This window comes from Otolemur garnettii, unplaced genomic scaffold (assembly GCF_000181295.1).
Source record: "Otolemur garnettii isolate 467f Iridium unplaced genomic scaffold, OtoGar3 scaffold00019, whole genome shotgun sequence".
Classification (NCBI taxonomy): domain Eukaryota; kingdom Metazoa; phylum Chordata; class Mammalia; order Primates; family Galagidae; genus Otolemur; species Otolemur garnettii.
The window spans coordinates 14,471,100-14,488,245 of record NW_003852414.1 but is presented as its reverse complement, the minus strand read 5'-3'; the positions used below and the strand labels follow the sequence as shown (position 1 = coordinate 14,488,245).

The 17,146-nt window shown below is 37.8% G+C and overlaps 1 protein-coding gene across 1 annotated transcript in view; it reads left to right on the top strand.

Moving 5' to 3' along the window:
- Window positions 1-17,146, top strand: part of MALRD1 (MAM and LDL receptor class A domain containing 1) — a 514,668-nt gene that overhangs the window by 61,541 nt on the left and 435,981 nt on the right. Inside the window, exons 11-13 of the mRNA XM_012803304.1 lie at window positions 2,993-3,139; window positions 7,630-7,727; window positions 15,796-15,969. Of these exons, the coding sequence (XP_012658758.1) occupies window positions 2,993-3,139; window positions 7,630-7,727; window positions 15,796-15,969 (419 nt within the window). The remainder of the gene's footprint in view (window positions 1-2,992; window positions 3,140-7,629; window positions 7,728-15,795; window positions 15,970-17,146) is intronic.

Here is a 17,146-nt window from a genome sequence, read left to right as displayed (position 1 = left end):
ATTATTAATATATTAATAATAAATTTAAATATATATTATATAATGTAAGGAGAGGTTTTAACATTAATAATATATATTAAATATATATTATTAAATATATAATTATAATTGTATAAAATATATAAAATAAATTATATTTTATATTATATATTTAACAGTTTATATTTAATTAAATAAATGTAATTACATTATTATAAATAATGAACATTTCATTTCATTTTAATTATTTTTGTGAGTCTCTCTCACTCTGGTGCCCTAAGTAGAGTGCGGTGGCATCATAGGTCATAGCAACCTCAAACTCTTGGGCTTAAGTGATCCTCGGGCCTCAATTTTTCTCTTTTTGGTAGAGATGGGATCTACTATTGCTCATGTTGGTCTTGGACTCCTGAGCTCAAGTAATCCACCCACCTTGGCCTCCCACAGTGCTAAAATTACAGGCATGAGACACTTCACCTGGCCATGATTGACATTTTAATTGATAAGATAGCTAGGTAATGGAAGAAATGATTTGAACTGCTGTAAATCCAAATTTCAGTATTTCTCTAATCTAAAGTTATCTTCATCTTGAATTTTTCTTCACATGTTTGCAGACAAGTTACACAGGCTCACTTGTGAAGAGTCTGTCTAAAGCTGGGTCATATGGGACTTCCCATTTGCATACTCCATAGTCTTACTGCGATTCATACCATTGCCTTGTTGGGGAAATAGAATGGTGTCTTTAGGGGCCACCTGCAGTGAAAACAATTGTTGTTTGTCTAGACTTGCTTTACTTGTGTAGTGATGTATCATTGACTGCCCCAACAGTGCAATGCTGAATTTATTACCCAAACATGGACAGCGGGAAGGGAAAGGAGAGGTTTTAATTATTATGCTAGGACAACAGGCATGCTCTGGGTACTCCTGAGCCAGGCCAGAGGAGTGGTGGACGTTCTATCCAGGGAAGACTTTCTATCATAGGGAATATCTCTCTAAGAATTGGAGTACCTTGGCCAGTGAGGGTGTGGTTTCCTTGGCCAAGTCCACACCAAGAATATGGAATTTACAGCATGTCTTAGAGGTCATGGAAATACTTTGAATATTTCTGCATTCCACCAACTGACTTAGAAAAGCTGGGAGGTATCCTAGAAGGTGCCCAAGATCACAGAGGACCAAGCTGGGAGGTGGCCTTGAGCCCAAGCTCAGGAGGACCCAGGAACGAGACCTATGAAGAAGATAGTCATCATTATAGGTTCTTGTGATTGTGCCAAAACCCCAAAGTGGCTCTCTTTGGGGAATAACTTTTTATCAATAGCCATGTCATACAAACTCTGTAGCCAGAGCTGAGAAAAGAAAAACATATCTGGAGCAGAGGAAAAAATATATAATATGTCCAAGACCAGTAGATTCCAGTGAGGTTCATGTGTGAACTGCTCTTATCATTTTGGTGACCTATTAGGTAATATGTGATTGGATTTTCTTTTTGTGCTTAATTTTGCTTTTGGGAAAATCCATTTAGAGGTGAAAATAATATTTGCTTTCAACAAAAGGAATGGTGCACCAAAATCCAACAGTCCTCCCAGCTGGCTCTGGGGAACCAGCAAATTGTTGGTCCTTGAAGTGCCGCGTTCGACATCCAGACATCCAGTGAACCTTGGATTTTCCCACTGTGGTTGGTTGAATTTGCAGACATGGAACGTGCAGATGCAACCAGTCGACTGCTTATCCATTTTATACCAGGCATCGCTGTTTATAGAGATTTGAAGATCCTTTGATTATTAAGACACAGTGAGCTTATTTAATATGCCGTTAAACTGGTCATATTATTTAAATTAAACAAGGATAATAAAGGTTAGAAGCAAGCACATGGTGATAGGTTCTTTGTGATTGTGAGACAAAGTCCCTACTTTGAAGAAGTTTCATAGTATAAGATTTGGTGTCCAACAGTCTTAGGTCCAGAGTCTGATCCATTTACTAAACTTTACCAAAAGCAAATTGTTGAGTATTGTTTCATTTTTTCCTTGAGGATAATTATATTTACTATAGAGGATATTGGTGACAACTAGGATTAATATATACAAAATACTTGGAACTCAATGGGAATATGTATATTGTTACTAAAAATGAGAGCTTGAGGATCTTAGAGATCTTATCAAACTTAGAGGCTTTCAGAGAAAAAATTTTACTGTCCTTTCATCCCATACTGTTGTAAAAATGTTTTGGCATAAAGACAAATGTTTGGAAATAGGTTTTAAAATTAATTGTGTTACTTTATCCTCAGAACTGCTATCTAAGATAGCCTGATACTATAATTTTTATTTTAGGAAAAGGAAATTTGAGCACATAAAAGCTAATTTCTGGAAAGCACATAATTTGTTAAAATTTCTAGTTGACTGTCACCCAGTCCTCTGAAACCTCAGCTATTGTTTTTTCATGAATTTAGTGTCAAATCTGGGAAAGATGCTTGTGAAACATACTCACAATCCTGACTTTCTCCAGAACTAATTTTTCCATGATAAGTATAGAAACTTAAATATTTGTCAACTTATCTGGTTAGGTATTAAGAGAAGACAGCTCAGTTCAAAGTATCTAATTTACTTGAAATGGCTAGGCATTTTCTTTGGAGAAACTGTAAAAATAGAACATGAAATGAATACTGAGAGGCTGACTTCAAGTTCCTCAGGTGTCCAGAGTTGATTTAAATTCTCTCCTTTCAAGTGGACTTGAAATTAGTTGTCCCCTGAGAAGCTCCAGAGTTGCAATACAGTGGAGATGGCCAACTAGGATGCCAATTGCCAGGCTTATAGATCAAAGCATGTGGAAGGGCCAGCGTCCCCTGGCACCTGGGGAATTGTGCAAGGCTGGCAAAGAAACTTCATTCTGATAGGCAGAGAACACCCACTACCAAGCAGAATGATCGTACTGACCTCAGCTGACTGGCTAGAGGGCGGAGACAGTGACTCACTGCATACTCCTCTCATTTACCTTCATCCATTTTCTTTTCCATCTGTAACAGCGAATCATCTCACCTGCGACTTTGAGTCTGGTTTCTGTGGCTGGGAGCCATTTCCCTCAGAAGATTCACACTGGGAGATGGTGAAAGGATTAAGCAACGGAGAAAACCATTTGCCCAAAGCTGATCACACGGAGAACATGAATCATGGTAGGACATTTTCCTCTTCAAAAAAAAAAAAAATAATTAGTTTTCTTTCCTCGTGTTGTGAAATGATGATACTGTATATTTTCATTTCCTTCTGTAGAGTAAGTGAATGAAACTCTGGCTTGGCTTTCTTTAAAACCTCCTGAACAGCGTAACAATTAGTGGCTTGAGTTTCCCAAAAGGAGCACGGCTTTAATAATTCTGCTGTTGCATTTTTTAAAAGTTTGGGCTGAAGGCATTAAGACCGGGATAAGTTTTCTGATAATTCTAGTTGCCAGGAGTCAGGTACAGTAAGCTTGCCTTCTTTGTAGAGCAATCCAATTTTTTTTTTTTTTTTTGCAAAACAGAAAGAAAAATAGTCTAATCTTCTTTCTGGGAACTGAGAAGAGAGATTTAGCACTATCTATAAAGTAAATCTACAAATACTTGAATGCAATTTAATCATTCTTCAGGCTTCTTGAGAACAAATAATCTTACATCTTCCACATATATACTTTTATCCACCATCATGTTTACATATCCTCTCAAAATACAGCAGCCACAACTACACATAGCATTTTAATAGGGGCTTGTGAAACTCCAAGAGAAACAGAAAAAGGTTTGTTCGTGTTTTCTTTGGTTTTGTTTACATTTATATGGGATCAGATATTACTCTTGAACATTGGTGTCATATTAACTTTATAATAACACAACTGTTTGTAGACCCCCTTTTATGCTCATTGAATATTCCTGTTTTTTTTTTTGAGACATTCTTACTCTTTTGCCCTCTGTAGAGTGCTTTGACATCACAGCTCACAGCAACCTCAAACTCTTGGGCTCAAGTGATCCTCTTGCCTCAACCTCCCTAGTAGCTGCGACTACTGGTACCCATAAAACACCCGGCTATTTTTAGAGACAGCATCTTGCTCTTCATCAAGCTAGTCTTGAACTCCTGAGCTTAGGCAATTCACCTGCCTCAGCCTTCCAGAGTGCTGGGATTACGGGTGTGAGCCACTGTGCCCAGACATCTGTTACTACGCATTTCTCCTTGCAGCCTATGTCAAAAATAAGTTTTGATTGTGTTTTTAATTATAGCCATTAGATGAGAACTGATGAATCTGAGGCAATGAGGGGAGGTGATAGGGCAGAGAGATTATGACCATCTCTCTATTTGCTACTGTGATAAACCCAGTTTGTTGTTTAATAGTGCAATTAAGTCCTTAAGTTTTGCTTTTGTGCCAATGAGGTTTATTTTTTCTTTAAGATTTTGTGGCAGAGTGGATGAAGTTTAAAGTTAAAAATAGAGAGGGGAAAATTAATAATAGGAACTATCTAATAGTACACACTTTCTCTAAGCCCACATACGGTTTTATTTATTTGTTTAAGCCAAATTATTACATCGCATAAGCCACACATGGATGGACAGTGGTGGAAGCTGTGGTCCTTGCTTTTGAGGTGGACTCAGTTGAGTAGCTGAAGCAGATAAGCAGAGAATTGCCGTAGGATATGATAAATCCTTTGTAGGGTATGCAGGGTGATTCAGATCCATTCCAGACACCTCACTAAAGGATATGTCTCCTGAACTGAGGGCAACAAAAAGTGAAAAGTATTCAGGGAGGCAGAAGTAAGGAACTGAGGAGAGATGGCAGAACCCAAGGAGAGGTGGTGGGGAACGTGCCCTAGTTAGAGGAAATCGTCCCAAAGAGAATGGAGAGATGTAACTAGTTCTGGTAGAAGTTGGAAATGATTGGACAGGGAGAATAAAAATGATGGACAGGAGAGGAAGGAAAGCATGCGACACATTGGATTTGTTCTAAAAACAGAAACTATCCTGGCTGAAGTAAGGGTGATGAGAGAGTTGGGGAGGGAGGGAGGAAGCAAACATTGATATGCTGGAGTTCTATCAGGATGACGAAGGCCTAAGCTGAGCCCAGGGATTCCTGAAAGGAAGCTGTGTACACAGTGTGTCCTGGTGGCTCCATGGGACTCAGCCATCACAGACAGGGGAGAGCATGAGCTGTCCAGGGCTAAGTCACCATGTGACTGTGCAGGTTGCTAAACGCCAGTGTGGTTTAGCTTTATTAGCTACAAAATAGGGAAAGAAAAGTATCTTCCATGGAGAGTTTTTATAAGGATTGAATGAAATAACACCTGTTAAGGTTTTGTATACAACAAAAGCTCAGTAAACGCTGATATTTTTTGTCCATTCTAGTAGGAACACCAGGAATACCACCAGGTTGGACAATTGGAAAACACATTAATAATTTCCCTTCAGACTCTTGCCCTCTTATAATTACTACTTTATTATTATTTGTGCTAGAAATATTCTAATAGGGCACTTGCGTCAATATTGAAAGACCCATTCTTCTTTTCCTGTGATACAGAGAATGTTCAAAGATAACAAAAGAATTGATAATCCTGGGGACAGTGGTTATAACTCAGAGTGAGGGGGACTAGCTATTACAGTCTTTCTTATTTTAGAATGTGCCAGTCCCCAAAAATAAAAAAATCGAGCCTGGAGTCCACACCTTTTTATCTGTGATTGCTACCATCATTCCTTAAGATAATCAGTAGTGGTCTTAAATAAAGCAAGAAAGATGAAGAGATAAACAAACAAACAAAAAACCCAAACAGGACTAGAAAGGAGGAGAAGAGTGAAATAGAAATTTCTGGGAAGATGTGTAGAGTTAGTCTGATATAACTATATAGATAGTGCTCCCAAATTAAACCAAATGCCCATTCTTGGAAAGCTCAGATTGTTTAGAACACACTTTTTTTTGATAAGGAGTTTCAAATTTATTCAATAATATTTGAGTTTTAATATTTGTATCTATGATCTCAAATGAGATTGCTATATGGTTTTATTTTTTGTCCTATTTTTATCAGTGTTTTTTAAATTAAAAATATCCTGACCATAAAGGAGTCAAGGAGCTCTCGGTATTTTCCTAAGATGTGAGATACCTTGAATAATATTGAAAATATTTAATTTTTAAAAATTAAATTCAGCTGTAGGATAAGCTGTAGGATAAGACAGAGTCTCACTTTGTCACCGTCAGTAGAGTGCTGTGGCGTCACAGTACACAACTTCAAAGTCCTGGACTCAAGTGATTCTCCTGCTTCAGCCTCCCCAGTAGCTGGGATTACAGACTCCCGCCACAATGCCCGGTTAGGATCACACCTTTCTTATTAGATTTTCTTTCTTTCATCACTTTTCAGGTTACGTTTGTAGTCTAACCAATTTATTCAAACGTTTTGCTCCTTTTAGATGTTGGAGTCTAAGGGTATAAATGTTGTTCACTTTTGTTAAATGCTTGCTTAAAATTGTGTATGTTATTTTCCATGACTGGAGTGGGAAGCCCTTTGAATATTGCTTAATTTTCTTTTGGAATTTAGATTCGTCTTTTAAAAAATATTCAGTGGAGTCTTTACTTGGATCTGAGGATTTTTAAAATAGAATATTTTCCAAAATTACCTTTCCCTACTCTATTCTTCTGTAGTGTGAAACATGAAGAATTTAATGAATTTTCACATATGGTTTTCCTTTATTCTTAGTTTGGAACTTAGAAACAATGAGCTTTATCCTTCCCAGTTGGTTTTGAGATGTAAAGCCAGTATACACTGGCTTTTTTTCCTTCTCCACTCAGAGATGACACTGCTGACTCACCAACTTGGTTGATGGAACAAACATGTGGTAGAATCAGTAAGATATTTTAATTTTGAAATCCCTTCCTTTCTGTGCCGTCAGCATTGACCCACATCGGGGAAAATCACTCTTCGAATGTGATATTTTCCATTGGAAATACTTGGCTTTCCAAGTTGCCCATCACTCGGTCATTATCAAAGGGCAGGATCAGACCTTGGCAGTGTTTGGCACAGCCTTCCGTGTAAGTTTTCAATATTCAATGAAGGTACCCCTGACAGCAGCTCAGAATGTGTGATCTTTTAAGCTGCAAAGAGATGTTATCCTCCTGTACGTTTGCCATGAGCACATTCACTGTAGCTAAAAATCTAAAAGCAGTTATCTTGTTAATGTTCTGATTAGATCTTTAATTAAGCTTTCATCCCCCCAGCACAGACAACAATGTTAACCGTGGAAGCCCCAGGAGAGACCAGACTCATTCTACAGGCCCATATCCTTCTGTCCTTTGTGAAAGAGACTTAAAAAAAGCTCTCGTGGGAATTTTATAAGGTCCTGTCGAATATCTGATTGTCAGTTTAGAACCTTCCTTTAATTTGACTTCAAACTCTAGGACACGGGTGAAGCCAGTGAGAATGTTTGTCCGGGTGATTTAGACCAAGAGCTTGTCTTTAATTTGACTGAAGGTTTTTAATTTTATTCATATCAAAATACTTTGCAGACCTTAGTGGTAAATAAATAAAAACACTAATTTTCTTTATCTGCTTAACAGGTGAATGTGGGTGACGGTGAAGTGCTAGAGCACAGAACGGCTAACTGTGTGATAGAACTTGTATCCAGATGATGTGACTTCTTCACAAATTTTTTTTTTTTGCAGGATCATTTATTTATGTTGAAGCACTTCGATCCCCTGTGGTGGCCAAGCTGGGAAGTCCTATCCTTACACAATTGCTCACTGCCAGTGCCCCATGTCAGGTAATCAACTGTCGCAAATTTCCGTTGATCTTTCTGTGGTTGTAAATCACTGGACTTGGGTCACTCTGCTAGTAAAAGCCTGCCAGGTTTTATGGTCATGTTCATGATGAACTAAGAGATTTATGGGACCTGTTTCAACACGACATGCCTTGTCCTTTGAGAAGATCATTTGCAACATGATAACGAGCACCGTTTTTTGGCAGGGGGGCCTGTTAAAGAAGCTTTCTACTGTTTTATATTCTTTTCACCTAGTTCTTTCTATAACCTAAAGCTGTGGATGCATTGTTCTTTTGGTAAACAATGTTAATTGAGTAAAATAATGTTATCTAAGTGTTTGTTGAAAGAAAGGTGAAAGGATGAGTAGAGATAGATACATGAAGGAAAAAATATGGTAGACCCTGTAAGTTGACCACCTGAGGAATGGTAACAAACTGGTCAACAATGAAGATAGTCAACTTAAGAAAATAGGCCTCAGCGTTCCAATATGTACGTGGGGCACATGTCCAGTCTGTGAAAATGGGGTCAACTTAAGCAGATGGTCAATGTAGGGAGGTGGTCAGCTATGGGGGTTCTACTGTAATTACATTTACTGAAATTTTAGTTTTCTAATGAGTCCTCTGGTGCCAGGTAAACACAGACCAAGTATAAAGTACCCATCTCATTTCAACAGTGAAAATCAGGACTTAGGAGTCAGCACTGGCTCAAACCTCAGTTTTGCCACTTAGCAATGGTGGTGCAGACAATTTGTACATTCCCTTTGGGGTTCAGTGTCTCCTACACATGGGGAGGATTAAAATGTGATTAAATAAGCATCTGGCTGAGTATTTGGTTCATGGTAGGTATTTAGGTAAACATAATTCCTTTACTTTTTTTTTTTTCTAGACAGTTTCATTTTGTCCCTATGGGCAGAGTTCTGTGGTATTATAGCTCACAGCAACCTCAAACTCTTAGGCTTAAGCAATCTTGCCTCAGCCTCCCAAGCAGCGGAGACTATAGGCATGCACCATGACTCCCAGTTAATTTTTTTTTTTTTTTTTAGTTTTAGTAGAGATGAGACTACCGTTTTTGCTCAGGCTGGTTTCCAACTCCTGAGCTCAAGTGATCCCCCCACCTTGGCCTCCAGGAGTGCTAGATTACATGTGTGAGCCCCCACGCCCAGCCTAATTTCTTTATTTTCTATAAAAGTAACATCTAACTCAGATGTTTCTGTTCAGCCTGCCTTGTTTTCAATTCTGTTGAGAGTTATAAGATGCCTCCAAGCTCTGAGGATTTTAGCTCATTTTTTTGTCTTTACTTATCAGAAAGTAATGAAGAGATCGATACTGCCACAAACTAAATTCATTGCCTATAAATTCAGGCTCACAGCAGTTAACCTGGGTATTCCCAATGATAAATTACGTAGCGTTCAGAGGTATGAACCTAATTATACGTTCAGCTTCACGTAAGTCAGAACAGCAGTGCCCAGGGCTCCTAATCGATTGTACTCTTCTTCTTCTTCCTTTTCTCCTTTTTCTTCTTTCTTTTGTTTTTCCTTCCCATTTCTTTGCAGATAGAAAGATTAAAGAAGATCGTGTCCACTTCCACCTCACCCAAATGCCCTGTACCTGTTTCTACAGATCTATTGTCATTAAATCCTGTGTGACAGATACAAAAAGAGAAAGAAAGAGATAGGTTGGTTGGTTGGTTGGTTTTTGAGAACTCCCAAAGAACTTACTTGCTTCTTAAAATTACAAGCTAACTTAGCTTTAAAGTTAAGGTCAGGTGCTGACGTGAGGAGATCACTGTTGTTATACACAAAAAAGAGACGGGATGCAAAGGAAGAAAATGTGTTCATCTTCCCTACTTTCCAGAAATTTGAAAACAAACATTAAGAGCTTATTAGAAATTCCTGTGACTCACTGAGATTCACTGAGAAGTTGTGTATTATAAGTCACATATATACATGTATATAAATATATACATATATATAAATAGTTTTCTTTCAAATATGAGCTACATTTCCCATCATTGCATGCTTCCTACTGGCCATTAATTTGTGGTTATTTGGGACTGAGTTTCACTTTATCATTGTTTCTACTTGAGAACGAGCACCTTCCTCCTTAAATTTATAGCTTAGCTCTGGGGGCCTCTTTAGGTCTCAGTGAAAACGCGAACAGTTTAGATGCTTGATCGTTTATCTCAGAACCAAGGCTTTGGTCTCAGAGGCTGCAGATACTGACTTATGGTTCACCTTGTATTTTTATGAAAACTGAAAATGCTTCAAGAATGCAGGAGACGTATCTGTCTCTCACTTTGGTCTCTATGGCCTTGAACTTTAGTAATCTTTTAGTTAGAGGGAGAAACCCTTGGATATCTTTGTAACACTTCCCATTTAGGAAGTAGTAGCAGACAGTAGCAGAAGATTATTTATAGTCTTAGATACACAAAGGTGATGTTCTCTTTTCCGAATTTATTTATTTATTTATTTATTGGCCATTTTCAGCCAGGGCTGGGTTTGAACCTGCCACCTCCGGCATATGGGACCGGCGCCCTACCCTTTTGAGCCACAAGCGCCACCCAACTCTTTTCTGAATTTATAACATGCACTTTTAACATTTGTGGGAATGTGAACCTTTCTTTTTGTAGAAGTTATGGAATAAATAAACCAAATTTTTACTTTCTTGAGTAATTGGAAAATCCAGCTGATTTTCTGAATTGAAACATACAGATAGCTGTTTCATGGGACAAATGCTGTTCGCTATGAAATGGTAAAGGGAAGCAGTGACATGATCAAAGGTGGGCACTTTGATATGATCAAAGCTTTCATTTTATGAAATTATATGATTCTTTTCACAGGATCATCTCAGGGTAATACCGTTAAGAATTTTTTTTTTTTTTTGAAAGGGCTTAAAAGGAACATGGGCTTTCTTCTGAGTTGCCTTTGCTAACAGCCCAATTTCAGAGTCATTTCTCCAGGACAGCCTTGCACTTCAGAGACAGTCAACACATGGCTTCCCCATGCACAGTTGTTTCCGCAACTAATCATTGTTCAAGATGTAGACTTTAAGCTTCAGAAGTCCCTTTAGCCACTTGTAGAAACAGGACAAACAAAATGTGAGAAAGCCAGAAGCTACTATTCATTCTGGGTGTTAAAATGCAGCTACTGTTTGTGATTAACTAGGAAATAGAAAAGAGATTGAGTTATTGTGTAAATACCACAAAATCTTATGATTTTGCAGTTAAATGCAGGAAGATGAATAATATGAAGCTATTGATTTTCATGTTAGCTTTTATGTTCCTCTGTTTTATTTCTTTTCCTTATAATTCTCCAACTTGGTTTTAATTTTTTAAATATTTTTTGAATAAAAAGATAATTCATCAAATTATTTTAGAAAATGTGAATGAGGGCAATGCCTGTGGCTCAAAAGGGTAGGGCGCCGGTCCCATATGCTGGAGGTGGTGGGTTCAAACCCAGGCCCGGCCAAAAAAAAAAAAAGTGTGAGTGAGAGTATCAAGACAAAGATAGAGTAAAAGCTGGGTTAGTTCCCAAAAGTAATGTGTATGAGGGGTGGGCTACACATGGGAGCTGGTTTTCCAGCAGCCAAGGTAGTAATAAAGAACAAGGTTAAGACCCAAAATAGTCCCTCTGAGACTTCTCCCCTGACCTTCACAATGATCTCAGTGTAAACATTCTGTCTGGGATTTGGCACGCAGATGTGGCTTACCTACTCTGCCATGACCACCCGTCTCCACGTTGGGAATACAACATCAACATCGTCATACAATACGATATCAACAGCAATTCAGTAAAAAATACTACAGGAGAGTGAGCACAGTGTGATTATAATACTGTCCTACTTATTAAACTCTTGCAAAAAGGGCCAAGTCTTGCTAAGTTTCTTCAAAGTGAGGTGATGAACGAACATCAAAGAACAATGGAGAAAGAAGTACTTAAGACTGGAAGTTATGACTAGGAGCTGTAAGCATCACTATGGCAGTGGTGAGGGGTGTGTGTATGTGATGCATCCTCAGCTGAATTATGAAGAGAACAGATACCTTGTTTTATTTCCCTTTTTAAAACTTTTCATATTCTGTATCTTATTATTCTAGATTTTGAAAAGGTACAGAAATGTAGCAAAAACTAGACTGAGAAACACATCAAGAGTCGAGTGTGAAGGAAGCAGAGAGGGCGGAGGTGGCTGAGGGTTTAGGACACAACAGAGAAAGGACATGAAGGTGTCGCCAAGGAGCTGTTAGTTGGGGAGGCATTTGGAACAAAGCCCATAGGAAAGGTCAGGGAAAAAAGCAGAAAATTTGAAGGGGAGAGTTTCAGCTGAAGCTAGAGCAAAATCAAAAGAAAAAGAAAACAGAAATGAGGAAGAAATCATTTAAAGCTTCCAAATCATGAACTGGGGTGTTGCTCACAGAATGATGTATTAGAAGCCTTGTTATTCCTTTGGAAGAAGAGCGGGTCCTCTGGAGAGCACCCCAGAAGCACTGCAGAGACCAAACAGCAAAGAATGCTAAGATTATCTCCTCTCTCCATCTTTAGTACCTACCTGTGTTCAGTGACTGGTATAACTCATCTGATAAAATGAAAGATTCTATATACATATATATATTTAAAATATTAATAATTAAAAATTGGAGAATACAATAAAAAAGAATGAGACAATCAGAGATGCATTTTTTCCCCTCAAATTTTAACCATGAAAAGAAGAGCTTTGTTGGAAGAGTTTTTTTTCTTTAACTACATAAAATTCTCTTCAATGCAGTGGTTCTGAGTCTTACATAGTCATGTTATGTATGACGTGTGCACAGGTGAAAATCCAAGAGAAATAAAATCAAGTCTTCATGTTAACATTTTATTTAACTTCTTTTCAATATAAACCATGCATTGAGAAAATAATTTCCTTTAAAAATTGTAAGTAGCAAATACTTTAAAAAAAAACTTGGATTTAATCAATTTAAAAAGTTTCTGGACAGCAAGGGAAGTAATGAACAGAGTAAATAGCCAATAGAATGGAAAAAACATGGCAAACTATGTGGAGTAAATATCTTTTGAATGTTTGGCATAATTTTAACTTACATGCTTTGCAGCTGTTCAATTCAGCACTCTGCAAAGGATGGAAAATTTCCCATTCTGTCCAGTATAGCAGCCACTAGGGACACCTAGCTATTGAGCATTTGAAATATGATGAATACGAGTGGTGCCTGTGGCTCAGTGGGTAGGGCGCTGGCCCCTTATACCAAGGGTAGCAGGTTCGAACCCAGCCTGGGACAGCTAGAACAGCAGCAACAACATCTGGTTGTGTGGCAGTTGCCTGTAGTCCCAGCTACTTTGGAGGCAGAGGTAAGAGAATCGCTTAAGCTCAAGAGTTGGAGGTTGCTGTGAGCTGTGACGCCACAGTACTCTACCGAGGGCAACAGAGTGAGACTGTCTCAAAAAAAAATATGAATATGACTGAGAAATTAAATTTTTCACTTGGTTTAATTTTTATTTATTTAAATAGATACACTATTTTCATACTTTGTCATTATACACAAATACAAGTCTCCTGATAAAACATCCTTTTCGTTATTCCACTCTTCCCCCCCACCCCCCAAACTGTAGAGTCTTTAAGGAATCCTAAGACTTTGTATATTTTCTGACAGAGAGCACGGTCTCCTGCTCATTTTCCTCTCCACTTTCTCTCTCCCATTCTCTCTACCTAAGCACCGATATGAACAGCCCATTCATTCCTTTCTTCTTTGGTACAATATGTATTAACTGAATACCTCGTAAAGAAAAATTGCCCTGACAGGCTCTGTGAGTAATGTGTAACACATTCCATGATTTTGAGTTTATGGCTTAGTGTTCTCCTCCTGCTAAGTACCAAGTGGAAAGTCACACGATTTGCACACTCTGTGACCGCCTTTCTGAAATCACAGCTGCATCGGTAATTTTCATTCAATTTCACCATTAATAGTATTCAATTCGAAAAGGCTATGGAAAGTTTCTCAGTCTAGAACAACCAAAAATTTTTAAGTCTCCATGATGAAAATTCTGCTAAAAAGAGTAAATTAAATATAAGTTCAGAGCCCTTACCCCATTGAATATGGATCTCATTGGAATTTACACTTAATACACTATTAAAATGACTCCACACGGGTGACATACTGAGTGACAGTTGACAGCTTCACATTCTGACGGGGCATGCACATCTCTGTACAACTAGGTTTAAAGCTCTGCTTTGCATATTTACAAGCTTGGGACATAATGAAACTTACAGCAGGGATCTACAATTTAATTGTGGTTGAGAATCGTGAATGCTTTCTTTCCGTAGGATTTAATTAAACACTTCCATTTTTTAAATTTCTAACTTGCTTGTGAGGGTATGAATTTAAGTGAGCATGGTAATGAACTCTAAAATGAAATAGGCAATCAGAAATAATTCTGGGGGCCAGGTACAGTGGCTCACACCTGTCATCCTAGCACTCTGGGAGGCTGAGGCAGGTAGATTGCTTGAGCTTAGGAGTTTGAGACCAGCCTGAGCAAGAGTGAGACCCCCATCTCTACTAAAAATAAAAAATATTAGCTGGGCCTTGTGGCATATACCTATAGTCTCAGCTACTTGGGAGGCAGGCAAGAGGATTGCTTGAGCTCAGGAGTTTGAGATTACTGTGTGCTATGATGCCAGGACACTTAAGCCTAGTACAACCGAGAGAGATTCTGTTGTCTCAAACTAATAATTATTTTTTTGATTAAATTGTAGCAATTGAATAGATTTTGAAGAAAAATGCATACCATATTTTAATGTAGAATGTTTTATGCTTTGGACTAAACACTTTTTTTTTTTTGCGGTTTTTGGCCAGGGCCGGGTTTGAACACACCAACTTCAGTATATGGGGCCGGCGCCCTATCCCTTTGAGCCACAGGTGCTGCCCAACTAGACACATTTTTTAAAGAGCATTTTAAAACATTTTTGGTCAACTCTCATCACTAACATTGGTCTCAACAGTGAAATAAATAGGTTGCTTATATATGTCTTAATATCTGTCCATGTGTCAGGATAAAAGCACAATCACATGGAAAAAAATAACCAAGAATTTAAAACATAGTGAACTTGAAATGAGGCTCTTTGAATTCAAAAAGAGGCCTCATCTTGAATGCCGGTGATAATGAAAAGAAGGAGGAAGAAGAAGAAATTTTGACTGCAGTGTTTCTAAAATTATCTTTATGGAGACTGTGTTGACTGACTTTTAGAGTAGATCACTCAACCATAGAGGAAATTATTTTTTGCCTCATACAGTGCCAAGTACTTAGTAAGTACACAGGATAAATTGGTTGAGTTGATGACAGTGCTGAGTCCCATGTCTGAGCTATTACTATCACCACCTAAAATAATCCTCTCTCTATATTTCTTTTACTATGTAGTTAAATCATCACATCTTTATATTGTGTCATCATTGAAACAAAATGATGATCAAGACTCCCATAGAATATTTTCTCACTTGGCTTAAATTATAAATTATTATATAAATTATCCATGAGCCCTTCTATAATCCCACAGGAGAAAATAAATTAGTGGAAAGTGTTATGGGGTTTTATTTTTTACGTGAGATAACAATTCTTCAAGAAATTTTTTTTTCCTTTGGTGTTTGAAACATCAAGGAGAAGGTATAGTGATAAATGATTTTGTAATTGTGAGTTGTAACATTTACCTCCCAGATTTATAATTCACAAGAGAAAAGGATCCTGGTGACCTTCCGTGGAAGCTGACTGAGTCCTGCCCATGACCATGTGGGCAAATACACGTCCTCAAACTCGTTTTGGCAGGCTATGAGTTTCTGATTTATATAGACAGCACTTCAGCAGGTGTCAAAAATAATGGTTTTTGTAGCCACCTTGAAACTTTTCTTAAGGATAAAATATAAAACATGGCAAAGGAGGTACTTAGCATTTTCTGTGGTTGTACAGTAAGAGGAAAGGAGGATTGGGAAGATTATATTGACTACCAAAGTAGTTTGAGATATTTTAAGGTCTAGATAAGCTTCTAGAGACAGGTAACTAGAATATTTATATCATTCAATATATTTATTTCAACAGGTACGGTTCTGGCATCATTTGTCTCAGCATTCGTCGCTCTCAGTTTTTACAAGAACATCATTAGATGGGAAATTGCAAAAGCAAGGGGAAATAATTGGATTCTCCGATTCGCAGTGGACCCGGGCCAAAATCAATCTCTGTGCAAAAGCTGGAGAATCTACGCTGCCTTTCCAGGTGAGCACATGAGGAATCTGTACAACTCAGCAGAAGACACTTAGTTAACGCTAATCCTTTCAGGTGATAAAATGACACGCATACCCGATGAATTTATTCAACATTAATGAAGCAAACACATTCAGAGATCAAACACATGATCAGGAATGAGTAGACAGGTTATTTAGACTAAGTGCTCAGGGTTTATGGGTAGAAAAGTAGCAAAAGTGGAGATAAAAATTGGTTTAATACTATGTCAAATGGAGTGCTAGTCTGGCATTTAATAAATGATGAGTTAATACCTTTTATAACAATGTGGATGGAATTGGAGACCATTTTCCTAAGTGAAGTATCTCAGGAATGGAGAAGCAAATAGCACATGTTCTTGCTATTAAATTGGAAATAACCGGTGAGCTCACATACACAGAGAGATGTAGAACTCAGTGGAAATCAGTCATGGGGATGGGAGAGGGGAGAAGAATATATCGGCCTAATGGGTACAGTGACCACTGTTTGGGTGACGGGCACACCTATAGCCAGGACTTGAGCATTACAAAAATGATCCATATGACCTAAAACATTTGTGCCCCCTTAATATTTTGAAGTTTAAAACAAATGAAGATGGCAGAGAGGAGAATAATTTAATAGGAATTTTCTTTTTTCTAAATGAAGATGGTGGATTATATGAGGTAGTGAAAAAACTCTGACTTGGGCTGTTGTCATGTTTTAATCACATTGCCTCATTTTCTCATGCCCCAGAACATTTAGGATTTTATCAACCTTTGAAAATTGGAGGAGACATTATAATAAAGTAATAATGTAAAAATAAATTTATAAATTAAATATAAAGTTAAAATAAGCCGGGTATACAAAGGTAAATGTCTCATGTTCTCACGTGTATATGGGAGCTAAAAAGGTTCTACCAATCAGCTAAATCTTCCTCATCCCATGGGAAAGAATAAGATGTGGTTGCTTCAGGGAACATCCTGTCCATGGAAGAAGGAAGAACAGGGAATAAACATCCATTCCTATGACTGTTCTCTACTTTATGGCATCATCGTGAGGGTTAAATAGTTTATATTTGCAATGGGCATAGAAGAGAATCTGGCATAGAGTTAACACACAGAAATTGGCTATTTTATTGCTTTGGTTATTAGTAGACAGTGATCTACTATTCTAGGAACAGTAGACAATAATT